Source organism: Medicago truncatula, chromosome 3, assembly GCF_003473485.1.
Source record: "Medicago truncatula cultivar Jemalong A17 chromosome 3, MtrunA17r5.0-ANR, whole genome shotgun sequence".
NCBI lineage: Eukaryota > Viridiplantae > Streptophyta > Magnoliopsida > Fabales > Fabaceae > Medicago > Medicago truncatula.
Window position 1 is genome coordinate 12,138,051 of NC_053044.1, and position 18,725 is coordinate 12,156,775.

Consider the following 18,725-nt stretch of genomic DNA (forward strand, 5'->3'; position numbering starts at 1 on the left):
TACTCATATGATGGTCTTATCGTCTCTCTTCCTTTTTCTCTCTCCATTGTTTTTGACCAATAAGAAGAGAGAAAAACAAGGTTGTCACTAAAGTTGTCATGGAATGGATGTACAAATATCATTGCTCTATTTTTATTATTTACAATTAATTGTTTTGAAACAGTTTAGCATTATAATAAGGGAAATGCTAACCGGTGCTCCTGGGGTTCTAGTTAAGGATATGAAAAAGGAAATTATATAGTAGTTAATACATTGAAATTGTGTAATTAATTGATAATAAAGTCAAAAACAGTTTTCTATTACGGTAATAATTTCTTTTTATGGTATGCTTAATCAGTATCCACGAGCACCGGTTAGCAGAACCCTTATAATAATAACATTTTTTTGACTAATGTACTACCTTATATCATATTTATTTATATTTACCACTAGTATTTACTAGTAGTATTTATTTTCCTTTAATTTTCCTTCAAAGCTACCTGCAAACCTGAATCTCTTTACTACACACAGTACCAACTATTTGCTTTTTATCAATGCTTTTCTCAATACTTCAATTATTCATTCACAACATAACCGTGTAGTTTTCTTCAGCCTTATCTCTTTACCATTTACAAGATAGTTCTAAATAGAAGATGGCTGCAACTTTGGTGGGAGGGGCTTTTCTCTCTGCTACTGTTCAGACTTTAGTTGCGAAACTTGCTTCACAAGAGTTTTGTGATTACATCAGAAACACCAAGCTGAATTCCTCACTGTTGGCAGAGTTGGAAACAACACTGCTCGCTCTTCAGGTGGTGCTGGATGATGCAGAACTGAAGCAAATCACCAACACTGCTGTCAAACAATGGATGGATCAACTGAAAGATGCAATCTATGATGCTGAGGATTTGCTTAACCAAATCAATTACGACTCCCTGCGATGTACGGTGGAGAAGAAACAAGCTGAAAACATGACTAATCAGGTTTGGAACCTCTTTTCATCTCCTTTTAAAAATCTCTATGGAGAGATCAATTCACAAATGAAGATTATGTGTCAAAGGCTGCAACTTTTTGCACAACAAAGAGATATCCTTGGCTTGCAAACTGTGAGCGCGAGAGTTTCTCTAAGAACGCCTTCAAGTTCAATGGTAAATGAATCTGTTATGGTTGGTAGGAAGGATGATAAGGAGAGACTCGTTAGTATGTTGATATCTGACAGTGGCACTACCAATAGTAGTATTGGTGTGGTTGCAATTTTGGGTATGGGCGGTGTTGGCAAAACCACTCTTGCCCAACTTCTTTATAATGATAAAGAAGTTCAAGACCATTTTGATCTGAAAGTCTGGGTTTGTGTATCGGAGGATTTCGATATTCTGAGAGTAACTAAAACCATTCATGAATCTGTCACCTCAAGAGCTGGCGAAAGCAATAATCTTGATTCTCTTCGAGTTGAGTTGAATAAAAACTTGAGGGATAAAAGATTTTTGTTAGTGCTGGACGATCTGTGGAATGATAGTTATAATGATTGGGATGAGTTAGTAACTCCATTGATTAACGGCAAAACAGGAAGTAGGGTGATCATCACAACACGCCAACAAAAAGTTGCGGAGGTTGCACACACGTTTCCTATTCACAAAGTAGATCCTCTATCAGATGATGACTGTTGGTCGTTACTTTCAAAGCATGCATTTGGAAGTGAAGTCCGTGGTGGTAGTAAATGCCCAAATCTGGAAGAAATTGGTAGAAAGATCGCCAAAAAATGTGGTGGGTTGCCCATAGCTGCTAAAACGCTCGGTGGAATTTTGCGTTCAAAGGTAGATGCTAAAGAGTGGAGTACAATTCTAAATAGTGACATATGGAACTTACCAAATGATCATATTTTACCTGCTTTGCGTCTAAGTTATCAATATCTTCCCTCACATTTGAAAAGATGTTTTGCCTATTGCTCAATTTTTCCGAAGGATTTTCCACTTGACAAGAAGGAATTGATTTTGTTATGGATGGCAGAAGGCTTCCTAGAGCGTTCTCAACGTAATAAAACAGCTGAGGAAGTAGGCCATGACTACTTTATTGAATTGTTATCCAGGTCCTTAATTCAACAATCAAATGATGATGGAAAAGAAAAATTTGTTATGCACGACCTTGTCAATGATTTAGCCTTAGTGGTGTCAGGAACAAGTTGCTTCAGGCTTGAATTTGGTGGTAACATGTCTAAAAATGTTCGTCATTTTTCATATAATCAAGGAGATTACGACTTTTTCAAGAAGTTTGAGGTTCTCTACGATTTCAAGTGCTTGCGAAGCTTTCTACCCATTAACCTACGCAACTGGGTAGGAGGATATTACTTATCTAGTAAGGTTGTTGAAGATTTAATACCCAAACTCAAACGGTTACGCGTGCTATCCTTAAAATATTATCGAAACATCAACATACTGCCAGAATCAGTTGGTAGTTTGGTGGAGTTGAGGTATTTAGATCTCTCATTCACTGGAATTAAAAGCTTACCTAATGCAACATGCAATCTTTACAATCTGCAAACCTTGAATTTAACACAATGTGAAAACCTCACTGAGTTGCCACTACATTTTGGAAAGTTAATTAACTTACGGCACCTTGATATTAGTAAGACAAATATAAAGGAGATGCCAATGCAAATTGTTGGACTCAATAACCTGCAAACATTAACTGATTTTTCAGTCGGCAAGCAAGACACCGGGTTAAGTGTCAAAGAGGTTGGTAAGTTTCCTAACCTGCGGGGAAAACTTTGTATCAAGAACCTGCAGAATGTCAGCGATGCCATTGAGGCGTATGATGTCAACATGAGAAAAAAAGAACATATTGAGGAGTTAGAGTTACAATGGAGCAAACAAACGGAAGATTCGCGAACAGAGAAGGATGTGCTTGATATTTTACAACCTTCATTTAACCTTAGGAAGCTGATTATTAGGTTGTATGGTGGAACAAGCTTCCCGAGTTGGTTGGGTGATCCTTTGTTTTCTAACATGGTGTCCTTGTGTATCTCGAATTGTGAATATTGTGTAACACTTCCACCACTAGGCCAACTACCTTCTCTCAAGGACTTGACTATTGAGGGTATGACAATGGAAACAATTGGGCTAGAGTTCTATGGGATGACAGTAGAACCTTCCATTTCATTATTCCGACCATTTCAATCTCTCGAGTCTTTACAAATCTCAAGTATGCCGAATTGGAAAGAATGGATACACTATGAAAATGATGAGTTTAATTTTCCTCGCCTTAGAACTTTGTGCTTAAGCCAATGTCCTAAACTAAAGGGACATTTGCCTAGCAGTCTTCCTTCAATAGATGAAATCAATATAACTGGTTGTGACCGTCTCTTGACAACACCACCAACTACTTTGCATTGGCTCTCCTCATTAAACAAAATAGGTATAAATTGGTCTACAGGAAGTTCCCAATGGTTGTTACTTGAGATTGATTCTCCTTGTGTGCTTCAAGGTGCAACAATCTATTATTGTGATACCCTGTTTTCTTTACCCAAAATTATTAGGAGCAGCATTTGTCTTCGATTCTTGATACTTTATGATGTTCCATCTCTCGCTGCTTTTCCAACAGATGGTCTACCCACTTCATTGCAGTCACTTAGAATTGATGATTGTCCGAATTTAGCATTCCTGCCACTTGAAACATGGGGCAATTACACATCTCTTGTGACTTTGCACTTATGGAATAGTTGTTATGCACTTACCTCATTCCCTTTGGATGGTTTCCCAGCCCTCCAAGATCTTTCCATTTATGGCTGTAAAAATCTGGAATCCATTTTTATTACAAAAAATTCTTCCCATCTCCCGTCAACCCTCCAATCATTTGCGGTATATGAATGTGATGAACTTAGATCATTGACTCTACCAATAGACACCCTGATCTCTCTTGAACGTTTGCTTCTCGGAGATCTTCCAGAACTAACTTTACCATTTTGTAAAGGAGCTTGCCTACCTCCCAAATTACGAAGTATTGATATTAATACAGTGAGAATAGCAACGCCTGTAGCTGAATGGGGTCTCCAACATCTTACTTCGCTTTCAAGTTTGTATATTGGAGGTGACGATGATATTGTTAACACCTTGCTGAAGGAGCGGTTGCTGCCAATTTCACTTGTGTCTTTGTATATTTCTAATCTCTGTGAAATAAAATCCTTTGATGGAAATGGACTCCGACACCTATCCTCTCTTAAAACACTTAGCTTTTATAATTGTCCAAGGCTTGAGTCTCTTTCAAAAGACACTTTTCCATCCTCTCTTAAGATACTGCGCATCCGGAAATGCCCTCTGTTAGAAGCAAACTATAAAAGTCAGAGGTGGGAACAGTTGTCCATCCCAGTCTTGGAAATAAATGGGGAAGTGATAATATGAGGGAAGGGATGAAAAGAGAAGTGAAGGAAAATTTACAATTCTGTTTCAGGTATGAGTTTTTTTATGCATCTATCCATATAGAATTTTTTTTCAACTTTTTCTTTGATTTTTTCTGTGGAACAATTCATAAAATATATCTATCCTAAGTTAATAACTTCAATGTCTATTTTATGCAACATGCACCTCAATGAGATTTGATGTTGCTTGAGACATATCTTTGTTGAAATAAAACTAAAGGATAGTTATCAGATATTCTATACATTTACATGGATAAATAAATACAATTACAATTACAATTTACATTTACAACTTTATCTCAATAACAAGAACAAAATATTCTTTCTTAAAATCCTATTGAAAACCAGTTTAATTTTTTAAAATCCTATTCTTAATCCTAGTTAAGATTAAACTTATAATGTTTTCGAAGCCATTGTTAATTTTTATTCTTTTGCTGTTAATAGGTTTGTCATCGGTAAGGCGTGCAAAGTGCATTCACAGAGATTTGGTTCATTTTTTCATTTCTCTTAAGGAAGCAGCAGACACTATAAGAATAAGAATTACTGGCAACATTAATGTATGTCATAAAGCTTCAGTTTGTACTTACTTATCTATTTTGATTAGTTTTATTTTTAATCAAGAAACTAAACTAGTCTACGAAAATTGGCACGGGAGAATTGAACCTAAGACCTTGAGGAGTAGCACACTCCAAGGTCCAAAGCCAACACCACCAGGTCAATCAAAGTGGGTTATATTTTGAAATAAATCGTCGGTATCTGGGTTAGCCTTTTGTTGAAAGCATAGAACTTAAAAATTACGAAAAGAAAATGACTTTATACAAATACGGACACGTCAACATCAGTAGTAAGTGGTAACTTAAGAAAATGACATAATTAAAAGTAATCACATGTGTCAGTGTCGTGTCGGTGCTACAAAGCTTAAAAGACTTTAGTTTAGAAATTATAATAAAACAGTACATAGAAATTCAGTTTCTGACAAAAGATTTTTCTGTAGATAAATTTAATTATGAAGTGATGAACTGAAAGAACAAAAAGCCTGACATAAAGAATACAATTAGTGATACTACCAAAGAATTAGCAAGTTGATACAAAAGCTGCTTTTGATCCTCTTTCTTTTCATTTTAGTCTTTGTAGCTCATATTGGAGGGACTAAAGTGTTAGGCTTGTCACATCTACATTGTTGAACCAGATGAAACCCTTAGATTTGTCACATTTACATTGTTTTTAAATTGATTACTAGTAATAAAGAAAAATTAACATTTACTCAGGTTGTACTTTTTCCTCTGTATAGTTCGATTTTATTTTAATATATACACACTATTTAATTCAACAAAGGTGATAAACTTTCTTACTTCGCGCAGGTAATTCATGATGCCGGTGGATACTTCCTCGCAGAAACTATCAAAATACCGTTTTCATCAATTGAGAAACGTACGCAGATAGGATGGCAACGAAGGAAAGTCTCAGGAAAGGGCTGACTATCTCTGCTTGAAGGCCTACTAGACAACATGAATCAAACAATTTTTAGGAAATTAGAATTTTTCTTATCCAGATTCTCACTTTGTTATAGGATTAGATCTATCATAAGTCTTTCTCCAAGTCCATAAATTTGGCAGAAAAACCTGAAATCACTTTTCTTGCTTTTTTGTTTGTTTCATTGTTAGAGCCTAGACTAGAGATTCTTTGTTTTTGGTTTCTAGGTTGCATGAAATTTGTAATAATTGTTTTGGTTAATGAAATATATCTCTATTTACCAAAACAAAAAAATAATGTTTGTGTGTATATATTTGTGAGGTTGAAGAAAGGAAATAAAAATATTTGTGAGGTTGTAATGATTAAACGATATTGAAATTAAATATACAAGTGATAAAAAGATAATAAAATTCCTTAAAAAAAAAGATAATAAAATTAAATGGACCCTCCTTAAAAAAAATTAAATGGACCGGTTCAAAAAAAATATTAAATGTAAGAAAAAAGCAAATTGAAATATAATATTAAAAAATAAAAGAAAAAGTTGCCTGCGTGAGTTGAAGTTGAAGAGAGGTGATTGTGAAATAAATTGACAAGAAGTAGTTTTTTGAAGTAGCATGCAACAACTTTTGGTCAAAGCTCATTCCATTCAGTTTTATGCATTATAAAAAAAATACTTTTTTTAGAAGGTACTTTATTGATATTGTGTTTGTCCTAACTTCTCCTTGAAAATGTAGAGAAGTTGAAAAAAAGTCGGGGCAAACGGTACCTAAATACATGATAATGATAAAACTAATTATTATTATTATTATTTTTATTCATAGATATCAATTTTCAAAGTTTTAACTTATGTTGGTTGTGATAACATTTTGAATCCAACGGAGTTTCCTATCTTTCCTTTATTTATATCCAATTTGTTTCTTCCCCTTTTTTGGTTCGTTTCATTTTGAACTTACCTATTGTTTTGTTACTTAAGTTGATACGTGAGTTGCTTAATATTTTTAGTTTACTTAATTCTTAAGTTTCTCTAGATTAATCATGATCCTCTCCCTATAAAAGGAGAGTTCACCTAGTTCATTCGATGCACCGAAAAGTATTCTGAAACTTCAAATACTTTTCTTCTCTCTTCCCCAAGATCATAGTCACTTTTTGATATAATGTCCGTTTGGATTTAAGAATGGTCTAGCATAGTCCCTTTGATATTTTATGTCCATTTGAATTAAATAATATTTTAAGATCGTAGTCTTTTTTCGGTATAATGTCCCTTCAAAATTAAGAATGATATGAAAAATATATTCTTCTTCGATTCTTGGAGAAGTTATATGTTATAATGATTGTAACACCCTATTTAAGTGGTTGAAATACCATACTGACATTTGGAGATGTTAAAAGTTAGAATAGTGGTAACACCATATTTGAGTGGTCACAATATTATAGTAGAGTAGTCATTGTACCATAATTGATTTGGTTTTAGTGATAAAATAAGAGTGGTCTTAGTTGTTAATCGAGCGATTTTCTACATAGCAGTACTTAATTGCACAGTTGCAGTTAAGCTTACTATATCCTAAAGACAGCGTGGTTGATAGTTTATCTTGCATAATTATGAACATTGCCACGAAACATTTTTAAAAGATTGACCTAATCGTACTTAACAAAAAATTTCGATAGATAAAAATTCTATTTTCAGAAACAATTTGAAAATCTAAATATAACAATTTAAGAAAGACTAAATGCAATCCAAACACTCTATTTATTTGCAGGAATCCTCAGGGGTCAGACTGAAGCATATATTTGCCTGAGGATAGATGTTTCCTACTGTTTGCCATTGACTGTTCTGACACCACTACCTCAAATACTACGAAGGCCACAACATATATATATTTTTTTTCTTTTGCACCGGTTTCCAACAAAATGCCCTCTGTTAGAGGCATGTGCACTGGCCAAGCGTTGTTCCTTTTGGGAATCGAACCCGATATTCCCCAGATACGTACGTCCTTGGAAGGAGCTCCTTGCCACTAAATCCCAAGCAAACCCCCGTACAATTCTTCATTAACAACATTTTGTTGGCATTTCATCTTCTCACTAACACTCATAGCAATTAACCACCATAACTAGCTATTTAAAATCCACAAAATTTTTTTGGCAAAAAGATATTTATAATTAATAATTTCTACTTATATAATTGAAATTCCACAAAAAAATCCTTTAATAGACACACTCTCAACCTTTTTCCCCTTCTACGCTCATTCTTAATTGTTTTCTACCCTAACATGCCTCCCAAGTTCGGCACAATTTCAGCCATGGTAACCACAAACCATCGTAAAATATGGTCATCGAAAGTTAGGATAGTAAGACTATGGAGGCTTCTAAATTTTATTTTATTTTTTTTGACCAAGGAAACTTCCAAAGTTAGGATAGTAATACTCCCTCCGTTCCTTTTTAAGTGTCACTTTTAGAGAAAATTATTGTTCTTATTTAACTGTCATTTTTCAAAGTTCAATGCAACATTAAATGTTGTTTTACCAATATTATCCTTAGTTATTTATTACAGAGAGAGAAATATATGAAATGAGATATTAAATGAATAAGCTAATCATAGTAAAAGTATAACTTATTGCATCAATTGTTGATTGTCTTGGTTTGTATAAAATGTAAAAATGTGACAATTAAAAAGGAACGGATGTAGTTAATAATTGTGAGTTGTCACACACACTTCACTTAATGGGACACTTTTCCAACATCAATTATTGAATCACTTTTCCTTATACTTTTCTCACTCATATAGTTGATAGTTAGAATAGATTCGTAGACCAGGTGTACTGATCCTTTTTAAATTTAAAAAAGTTTTATACGATTCTTTCCTATTTCTTCTATACCGTAGAGTTAAAACTAAAAAGTATTTGTTGCTTTCTCCATGTTTTCTAACGTTTTCAACAAAACCCTCTCGTAAAAGTATTTTACAATGTTTTCGGTGATATTAGTAAGTGGTATTTGAACCGTTCTTTTTCGATTCATGTCAGCATTGCGTATCAAAGTTAGCATATCAGCGATAGTATCTTTACCCACGATAGATTATTGCTCCTTACTTTCGATATAATAAACGTGCTCCTGTTATTTTTTATTTTTTTTTTGATTCAATAAAATATCATATATTGAATATGAGAATATAATAATACTATATATAGATAGAAAATATTATTCTAATTAGTCTAATCAGTATAATGTAAATCTATAATATAGAATATTCTAAAACTAAAAAAAGATAGAAAGAAAATGAATGAATGACCTATTATAAATTATAAACTATATAGATAATATTATATCGAATTCAGAATTCTATTTGTATTTTTTTTATACTTTATACAAAATACAAATAAGTAGTCATGCATTACGATAGGCACGCCCAATTCTCTAGCAAATACAGCTCTTTTCATCATGTCTTCACAGGTGCCCGCAGTAGCATTCAAATAATGTCCTTTGATTTCACCAGTTTCGGCCTGTGCTTTATAAATAGCTTCGGCACAAAATAAGAAACGGTCTCTCCAACGCATAAATGGTTGGGAGTTCACATTTTCATCAACTTTGGTAAAATCAAGTCCACCACGTAGACATTCATAAACTGCTCTACCGTAATTTTTAGCGGATAAACCCAATTTAGGTTTAATAGTACATCCCAATAGGGGACATCCATATTTGTTCAATTTATCTCTCTCAACTTGGATTCCGTGAGGAGGACCTTGGAAAGTTTTAACATAAGCAACGGGGATTCGCAAATCTTCCAGACGTAGAGCACGCAAGGCCTTGAACCCAAATACATTACCTACAATGGAGGTAAACATGTTAGTAACAGAACCTTCTTCAAAAAGGTCTATGGGATAAGCTACATAAGCAATAAATTGACTCTCTTCTCCAGCAACAGGTTCGATGTGGTAGCAGCGTCCTTTATAACGATCAAGACTGGTAAGTCCATTGGTCCACACAGTTGTCCATGTCCCAATCGTACCAGTTTCTACTGGGGTTTATTACTCATTTTTGTACTTACTGTTTTATTTTCAAATTATTTCTTCAATTAATAGACGAAAAGGGAATATATAGATAGTAGCTTTTGCTAAATTATGCTTTATTCGCAGCATGACTTTTAAACATCAACAAACAATTATCTAAGAAATATGGTGATGATAATTCTTTCATAGATACAACCCTAAATCAATATTATTTGGATACCCTTCAATGAAATGAATAAAATTTAAGAGAAAGAATTTAGTCGTATCAATTGACATCGTTTTTATTAAATAAATAAAAAAACAGTTTTGTGTATTCCCAATTATTTTTGCATGGGTTTGTGTCTAATAAATATACTTCATGTACATCCACGTGAGTTTAACTCAATTGGTAGGGATCCTTAAAAAAAAAAAAAAAAACTTAATTGGTAGGGATATTGCATATTATATGCATGTGTCAGGGTTCAAACTCCAAACATTTAACCATATTTAAAATGTGTGAGCTCTAATCACTTGATTACTTGACCCAATAAAAAAAGGTATATCTCCTCTGCTGAAAGGTGATCACTTTGGAATCCTCTCTTTTGCTTTATTGTTTTCTTTTCTTTATATCAATTATTTTGCCAGATGTGTGTCCATTAACCATTGGTGTGCTTTTTTCTGTAGTTTGTCAATGCTTTTCTCAATACTTTAGTTATTCATTCACAACATAACCGTGTATTTTTATTAAGCCTTATCTCTTTACCATTCACAACATAGTTCTAAAATTCATTCAAGATTTAGTTACAACTTCATTCCTTGCTGCTTTTACTTTAACAATAGAAGATGGCTGCAACTTTGGTGGGAGGGGCTTTTCTCTCTGCTACTGTTCAGACTTTAGTTGAGAAACTTGCTTCACAAGAGTTTTGTGATTACATCAGAAACACCAAGCTGAATTCCTCACTGTTGGCAGAGTTGGAAACAACACTGCTCGCTCTTCAGGCGGTTCTTGATGATGCAGAACAGAAGCAAATCACCAACACTGCTGTCAAACAATGGATGGATCAACTGAAAGATGCAATCTATGATGCTGAGGATTTGCTTAACCAAATCAATTACGACTCCCTCCGATGTAAGGTGGAGAAGATACAATCTGAAAACATGACTAATCAGGTTTGGAACCTCTTTTCATGTCCTTTTAAAAATCTCTATGGAGAGATCAATTCACAAATGAAGATTATGTGTCAAAGGCTGCAACTTTTTGCACAACAGAGAGATATCCTTGGCTTGCAAACTGTGAGCGGGAGAGTTTCTCTAAGAACGCCTTCAAGTTCAATGGTAAATGAATCTGTTATGGTTGGAAGGAAGGATGATAAAGAGAGACTCATTAGTATGTTGATATCTGACAGTGGCACTACCAATAGTAGTATTGGTGTGGTTGCAATTTTGGGTATGGGCGGTGTTGGCAAAACCACTCTTGCCCAACTTCTTTATAATGATAAAGAAGTTCAAGACCATTTTGATCTGAAAGTCTGGGTTTGTGTATCGGAGGATTTCGATATTCTGAGAGTAACTAAAACCATTCATGAATCTGTCACTTCAAGAGGTGGTGAAAACAATAATCTTGATTTTCTTCGAGTTGAATTGAATCAAAACTTGAGGGATAAAAGATTTTTGTTAGTGCTGGACGATCTGTGGAATGATAGTTATAATGATTGGGATGAGTTAGTAACTCCATTGATTAACGGCAAAACGGGAAGTATGGTGATCATCACAACACGCCAACAAAAAGTTGCGGAGGTTGCACACACGTTTCCTATTCACAAAGTAGATCCTCTATCAGATGATGACTGTTGGTCGTTACTTTCAAAGCATGCATTCGGAAGTGAAGACCGTCGAGGTAGAAAGTACCCAAATCTAGAAGAAATTGGTAGAAAGATTGCCAAAAAGTGTGGTGGATTGCCCATAGCTCCTAAAACACTCGGAGGAATTTTGCGTTCAAAGGTAGATGCAAAAGAGTGGACTGCAATTCTAAATAGTGACATATGGAACTTACCAAATGATAATATTTTACCTGCTTTGCGTCTAAGTTATCAATATCTTCCCTCACATTTGAAAAGATGTTTTGCCTATTGCTCAATTTTTCCGAAGGATTTTCCACTGGACAAGAAGGAATTGATTTTGTTATGGATGGCAGAAGGCTTCCTAGAGCATTCTCAACGTAATAAAACAGCTGAGGAAGTAGGCCATGACTACTTTATTGAATTGTTATCCAGGTGCTTAATTCAACAATCAAATGATGATGGAAAAGAAAAATTTGTTATGCATGACCTTGTCAATGATTTAGCCTTAGTGGTGTCAGGAACAAGTTGCTTCAGGCTTGAATGTGGTGGTAACATGTCTAAAAATGTACGTCATTTGTCATATAATCAAGGATATTACGACTTTTTCAAGAAGTTTGAGGTTCTCTACGATTTCAAATGGTTGCGGAGCTTTCTACCCGTTAACCTTAGTATCGTGAAGGGATCATATTGCTTATCTAGTAAGGTTGTTGAAGATTTAATACCCAAACTCAAACGGTTACGTGTGCTATCCTTAAAAAATTATCAAAACATCAACCTGCTGCCAGAATCAGTAGGTAGTTTGGTGGAGTTGAGGTATTTAGATCTCTCATTCACTGGAATTAAAAGCTTACCTAATGCAACATGCAATCTTTACAATCTGCAAACCTTGAATTTAACACGGTGTGAAAACCTCACTGAGTTGCCACCAAATTTTGGAAAGTTAATTAACTTACGGCACCTTGATATCAGCGGGACATGCATAAAGGAGATGCCAACGCAAATTCTTGGACTCAATAACCTGCAAACATTAACTGTTTTTTCAGTTGGCAAGCAAGACACCGGGTTAAGTTTGAAAGAGGTTGGTAAGTTTCCTAACCTACGGGGAAAGCTTTGTATCAAGAACCTGCAGAATGTCATCGATGCCATTGAGGCTTATGATGTCAACATGAGAAACAAAGATATTGAGGAATTAGAGTTACAATGGAGCAAACAAACGGAAGACTCGCGAATAGAGAAAGATGTGCTTGATATGTTGCAACCATCATTTAACCTGAGGAAACTGAGCATTAGCTTGTATGGTGGGACAAGCTTTCCGAGTTGGTTGGGTGATCCTTTTTTTTCTAACATGGTGTCCTTGTGTATCTCGAATTGTGAATATTGTGTAACACTTCCATCACTAGGTCAACTACCTTCTCTCAAGGACTTGACTATTGAGGGTATGACAATGGAAACAATTGGGCTAGAGTTCTATGGCATGACAGTAGAACCTTCCACTTCTTCATTCAAACCATTTCAGTATCTCGAGTCTTTAAAATTCTTTAGCATGCCGAATTGGAAGGAATGGATACACTATGAAAGTGGTGAATTTGGTTTTCCTCGCCTTAGAACTTTGCGCTTAAGCCAATGTCCTAAACTAAGGGGGAATTTGCCTAGCAGTCTTCCTTCAATAGATAAAATCAATATAACTGGTTGTGACCGTCTCTTGACAACACCACCAACTACTTTGCATTGGCTCTCCTCATTAAACAAAATAGGTATAAAAGAGTCTACAGGAAGTTCCCAATTGTTGTTACTTGAAATTGAATCTCCCTGTTTGCTACAAAGTGTAAAAATCATGTATTGTGCTACCCTGTTTTCGTTACCCAAAATTATTTGGAGCAGCATTTGTCTTCGATTCTTGGAACTTTGTGATCTTCCATCTCTCGCTGCTTTTCCAACAGATGATCTACCCACTTCATTGCAGTCACTTAGAATTTCTCATTGTCCGAATTTAGCATTCCTGCCACTTGAAACATGGGGCAATTACACATCTCTTGTGGCTTTGCACTTATTGAATAGTTGTTATGCACTTACCTCATTCCCTTTGGATGGTTTCCCAGCCCTCCAAGGTCTTTACATTGATGGCTGTAAAAATCTGGAATCCATTTTTATTTCAGAAAGTTCTTCCCATCTCCCGTCAACCCTCCAATCATTTAGGGTAGATAATTGTGATGCACTTAGATCATTGACTCTACCAATAGACACCCTGATCTCTCTTGAACGTTTGTCTCTCGAAAATCTTCCAGAACTAACTTTACCATTTTGTAAAGGAACTTGCCTACCTCCCAAAATACGAAGTATTTATATTGAATCAGTGAGAATAGCAACGCCTGTAGCTGAATGGGGTCTCCAACATCTTACTTCTCTTTCAAGTTTGTATATTGGAGGTTACGATGATATTGTTAACACCTTGCTGAAGGAGCGGTTGCTGCCAATTTCACTTGTGTCTTTGTATATTTCTAATCTCTGTGAAATAAAATCCATTGATGGAAATGGACTCCGACACCTATCCTCTCTTGAAACACTTTGTTTTTATAATTGTCCAAGGCTTGAGTCTCTTTCAAAAGACACTTTTCCATCCTCTCTTAAGATACTGCGCATCATTGAATGTCCTCTGTTAGAAGCAAACTATAAAAGTCAGAGGTGGGAACATTTGTCCATCCCAGTCTTGGAAATAAATAACGAAGTGATAATATGAGGGAACGGACAGAAAATTTGTAATCCTGTTTCAGGTATGATTCTCTTTTATGCATCTATCCATGAAGAATTGTTCAATTTTTTCTGTGTAATAAAATAGTCAAGTTCATTTATAATAACCTACAAACTGTGGTAAAACACCATTTCTTGAGATTTTTAAGTTAATGGATCTAAGACGTTGTTACGCAATTTTCTCAACAACTAAAAGAAAACTAAAAGGTCTACTGCATAAGTAGAAGTAGATGAAAATAAGAATCCAGATTGATTCTTGGTTCAATGTAATGCCAACTTGTTCCAGTAAAATATATCTATATCCTAAGGTAATAACTTCAATGTCTGTTTTATGCAACATGCACCTCAATGAGATTTGATGTTCCTTGAGACATATCTTTGTTGAAATAAAACTAAAGAACAGTTAACAGATATTTTATACATTTACATGGATAAATAAATACAATTACAATTGCAATTTACAACTTTATCTTTGTGACAAGAACAAATAATTCTTTCTTATAATCCTATTGAAAACCAGTTTAAATTTTTAAAATCATATTCTTGATCCTAGTTGAGATTAAACTTATAATGTTTTCGAAGCCATTGTTAATTTTTATTCTTTTGTTGTTAATAGGTTTGTCATCGGTAAGGCGTGCAAAGTCCATACACAGAGATTTGGTTATAAGAACAAGAGTTGCTGGCAACATAAATGTATGTCACAAAGCTTCAGTTTGTATTTACTTATCTATTTTGATTTTTTTTCTCTCCATATTTTGATTAGTTTTCTTTTAATGAAGAAGCTAAATTAGATTACCGAAATTGGCATCGGGGAGAATCGAACCTCGGACCTTGAGGAGGAACGCACTCCAAGGTCCTAAGTCAACATCACCCGTCAATCCAAGTGGGTTATATTTTTCTTAGTTTATCTGTGTATTTTTGTTCAGTACAGTTTTTATAGATTTAATTCATAAGCACTAACTGTGACAATATTTACCTTATTAATCAATCATAACTATTTGATGATTAAACAAATTTTACTTTCATCTGAAGTGCATATGATTAGTTGGTATTTGGTTAGCCTTTTGTTGAAAGCATATAACTTAAAAGTTGTGAAGCACCGATACAAACACGGACACGTCGACATTGTGTCGCTGCTACAGAGCTTAAAAGTCCTTAATGTACAAATTACAATAAAGCAGTACGTAGAAATTCAGTTTCACAATCTGACATAAGTTTTTGCTGTAAATAAATTTTAATTATGAAGTGATGAACTTTCTTACTTCGCGCAGGTAATTCATGATGTCGGTGGATACTTTCTCGCAGAAACTGTCAAAATACCGTTTTCATCAATTGAGAAACGTTTGCTGATAGGATGGCAACGAAGGAAAGTCTCAGGAAAGGGCTTACTATCTCTGCTTGAAGACCTACTAGACAGCATGAATCAAACAATTTTTAGGGAATTAGATTTCTCACATAAGTTTAATTTTTCTCACATAAGTCCAGAAATGAGAAGCCATCTACAAATGTAAATCAACATTGTCTAATTTTTCTCTTTGTAGATTGTATTGAAGAAACCATAGAGTTATTTTTGAATCAGAAGTCAGTATTGTATATATTAATCATTTCTCTCTAAAAATAACAATTTTTTTTTTTTTTTGGTACAAAAAAATAACAAATTTAATAACTATTACAAAGGAAATGTTATGACTTATAATTTAACCAATATCCCTCTTTTGTATAAACAATAAATAAATTATCCAATCCTACAAACATGGCCTAGTTTTAATATCTCAGAAATAACATGAATGACAGATCGAATTAACATGAATAACTCAGAAAAAAAATTAATTATCCAATCCTTCAAACCTGGCCTAACTTTTAATAAGTCAGAAATAACATGAATAACTCAAGAGATAAATAAATTATCCAATTGAATTATTTCAACAGATATCCGTAAACATGCACTCCAAGTGCATTGCAATTTTCCATCATTTTGGTCCTCACATTTTCCATTAGTTTCAAAGTGTTATTTCTGCTTTCAAAGTGTTTGATAAGTTTCATCATCTTGTGTTTGTATGAGGTAAATGGAAAATTTTGAAGAATTTAGAATTTTAGCCAATTTAAATGATTCAATTAAATTTCTGTTATTTTTAAATATTTTTGTTTCGATGGAGTAATTGTCATAATTTTTGGGTAACTTTTATAAATTTTAATTTATTTTGGCCAAATTTGGAAATTTAAATTAGCGATCAAGTTGTAATTTTCTAAAATTTTGAGGGGTCAATTTATAATTTTTGAACATTTTTAGGGAAAATTTGTAATTTCAAAAAAAATATATAGGGGTCAGTTTGAAAATTTTGGAAAATGTGTGAACCAAAATGAAAAATTTGAACAACTATAATAATGAAAAAATTTATCATCCAAACAATAGAATCCACCTAAAAGTCTTTGAATTCCCTCAAAACATTACATGTGTCAGCTTAGTGGTAAAGACTTGAATTTGTAACTTCAAGAGACATTGTTCAAATCGCACATGAAACAGTTGTAAAATGATCATTAGTTCCACAATTATTAATAATAGATTTTAAGGAATAAATTCTACAAAAATTCAATTATTTTATAATAATGCATTTTTGTTTATAAACAAAACATTTTACTCGTTGATATTTGTAAATATATGTAAATACATTAATATCCACTAATACTCGTGTAGCGGATATTCACACGAATGTAAGAATGATCTAAATATCAGTTTTATCAACTAACTACTATGTATATCATGTGGACATCGATTATCATCCCTATTAATAGTATAGTAGCAACAACAATAAAATTATTATTATATTATTATATAATAATGATAAAGTCACACTTCTATTAAAAAGAAATAATCTCAAAATATAAAGAGCGAAAAAATTTGATAAAGTCCAAAGAATAATACAAATGTCACGATAATTGATTCAAAATTGATAAATGTTTACTAGACATTCAAAATAGTTGCAACAATTTTTTGTCAATATATAAAGAAAGTAACATTTAAGAAGAACAAATAAAAGAAACATTGATAAATTTATTCTTTTTATGGTATTGCTTGACAAATGAAAATGTTCAACATCATTCCTTTTTTTCTTATAAGCCACAAAACATAGAAAAATAAAATTAAAACATACTATTAAATAAATGAGTACTTTTCACTTTTTATTCTAAGTAGAAAAATGAAATACCCATTCAAAAAATAAACAATAATAATATTGAAGAAAAAAAACATAAGAAAAAATATATTGAGAGGAGAATAGTCAAAGATAAATAATATAAATTAAGAAATAAAACCCTAATAAATAAAATGGTTGAAAAGTGTGTTAGAACAACAATGGTTCATACAAGTCCTCTAAGGTTTTGATGATAAAAAAGTATTGAAGAACAATTGGAATACTAACATACGTTCAAGTGTGTAAAATCTATCTATCATGAAGAAATAACATATGAAGAGCATAAGAAGGAACCGGAGAAGCCTAGAAGACTATGATGGAAGATCTAAAGGAAAGTCAACCAAAAGTCAACATCATTAGAAGAAAGATGTCTCAAAGAAGCTGAAGAGTGACCTCAAGAGATTTCGTGAAGGCCATCAGACGCATAATATGTCTGGCATACTTGGATCTGAGGGACCCGAAATGCACGTAAATTTTTGTCTAATACTGTGAGCTGTCTATACCGTAGTATTTGATAGAGGAGTTCTTTTGTCTTCTTCTGTCTACGTGTGCAACTAGACAAATGACCTCAAGAACAAAGAGAATACAACACATAATTCATCTTTCAGGAAAGGAAATTCAAAGGATTTTCCAACGGAATTATCCATATCAGGCAAAGAGTCAACTTTCTTGATCAAAGTTATCCAACGACTCTATTTGCATTGCAACTCTTTTCCAATGTCTCTCAAATCACTGCCTATAAAAGGAGTTGAAGACCTGAAGCAGAAATAACAAGACTATGTTATTTTTATATGCCAAATCTCCGTCAAATCAAATAGCGCAAAACACTTAGAATTTTAGCTTTCAAGTTTATATCTTAGAAATCCTAAGGAGTCTGTTCATTTGTTCAGTTCACTACCATTGTTAAATCTAGTGTAAGAAAAAAGTAACTTGTTTGCAGTTGTGCAAACATTTAAGAAAGTCTCTCGCCTGCGTGCTTGAGCATATAAGTCTCTTGGTAAAACCTTGAGTACCCAGAGAGTCTATTGGAGTTGTCATTGAGCAAGGGAAAGTCTTAAGCAGTTGCGCTTAAGCAAATGTAAGTCTCTTGGAGTTATCCTTGAGC

General features: G+C 33.7%; 3 protein-coding genes across 8 annotated transcripts; 2 read left to right on the forward strand and 1 right to left on the reverse strand.

Annotated features, from left to right (window-relative positions):
* The first annotated feature begins 482 nt into the window (after positions 1-482).
* LOC11407790 (putative disease resistance RPP13-like protein 1) lies at positions 483-6,113 on the forward strand. The gene is made up of 3 exons (XM_024779398.2): positions 483-4,419; positions 4,832-4,944; positions 5,749-6,113. Exon 1 carries the CDS (start codon positions 633-635, stop codon positions 4,368-4,370), a length of 3,738 nt encoding a protein of 1,245 aa, XP_024635166.1. The 5' UTR covers positions 483-632; the 3' UTR covers positions 4,371-4,419; positions 4,832-4,944; positions 5,749-6,113.
* A 3,046-nt stretch (positions 6,114-9,159) lies between these two features.
* Positions 9,160-10,048, reverse strand: LOC120579494 (ribulose bisphosphate carboxylase large chain). Its single transcript, XM_039831897.1, has 2 exons — positions 10,012-10,048; positions 9,160-9,869 (listed from the first exon to the last, which is right to left on the reverse strand). The coding sequence occupies exons 1-2, from the start codon at positions 10,046-10,048 to the stop codon at positions 9,175-9,177; spliced, it is 732 nt and encodes a 243-aa protein (XP_039687831.1). The 3' UTR covers positions 9,160-9,174.
* A 384-nt stretch (positions 10,049-10,432) lies between these two features.
* Positions 10,433-16,030, forward strand: LOC25479307 (putative disease resistance RPP13-like protein 1). 6 transcript variants are annotated; one of them, XR_005645399.1, is made up of 4 exons: positions 10,433-14,452; positions 15,046-15,122; positions 15,209-15,312; positions 15,701-16,030. XR_005645399.1 is itself a non-coding variant. In XM_039832265.1 (2 exons), the coding sequence occupies exon 1, from the start codon at positions 10,684-10,686 to the stop codon at positions 14,416-14,418; it is 3,735 nt and encodes a 1,244-aa protein (XP_039688199.1). In that variant the 5' UTR covers positions 10,433-10,683; the 3' UTR covers positions 14,419-14,452; positions 15,701-16,030. The 6 variants fall into 6 exon arrangements, 1 of the variants encoding a protein (XP_039688199.1); XR_005645400.1 differs by having other exon boundaries at positions 15,212-15,312; XR_005645401.1 differs by having other exon boundaries at positions 15,221-15,312.
* The last annotated feature ends 2,695 nt before the right edge of the window (positions 16,031-18,725 follow it).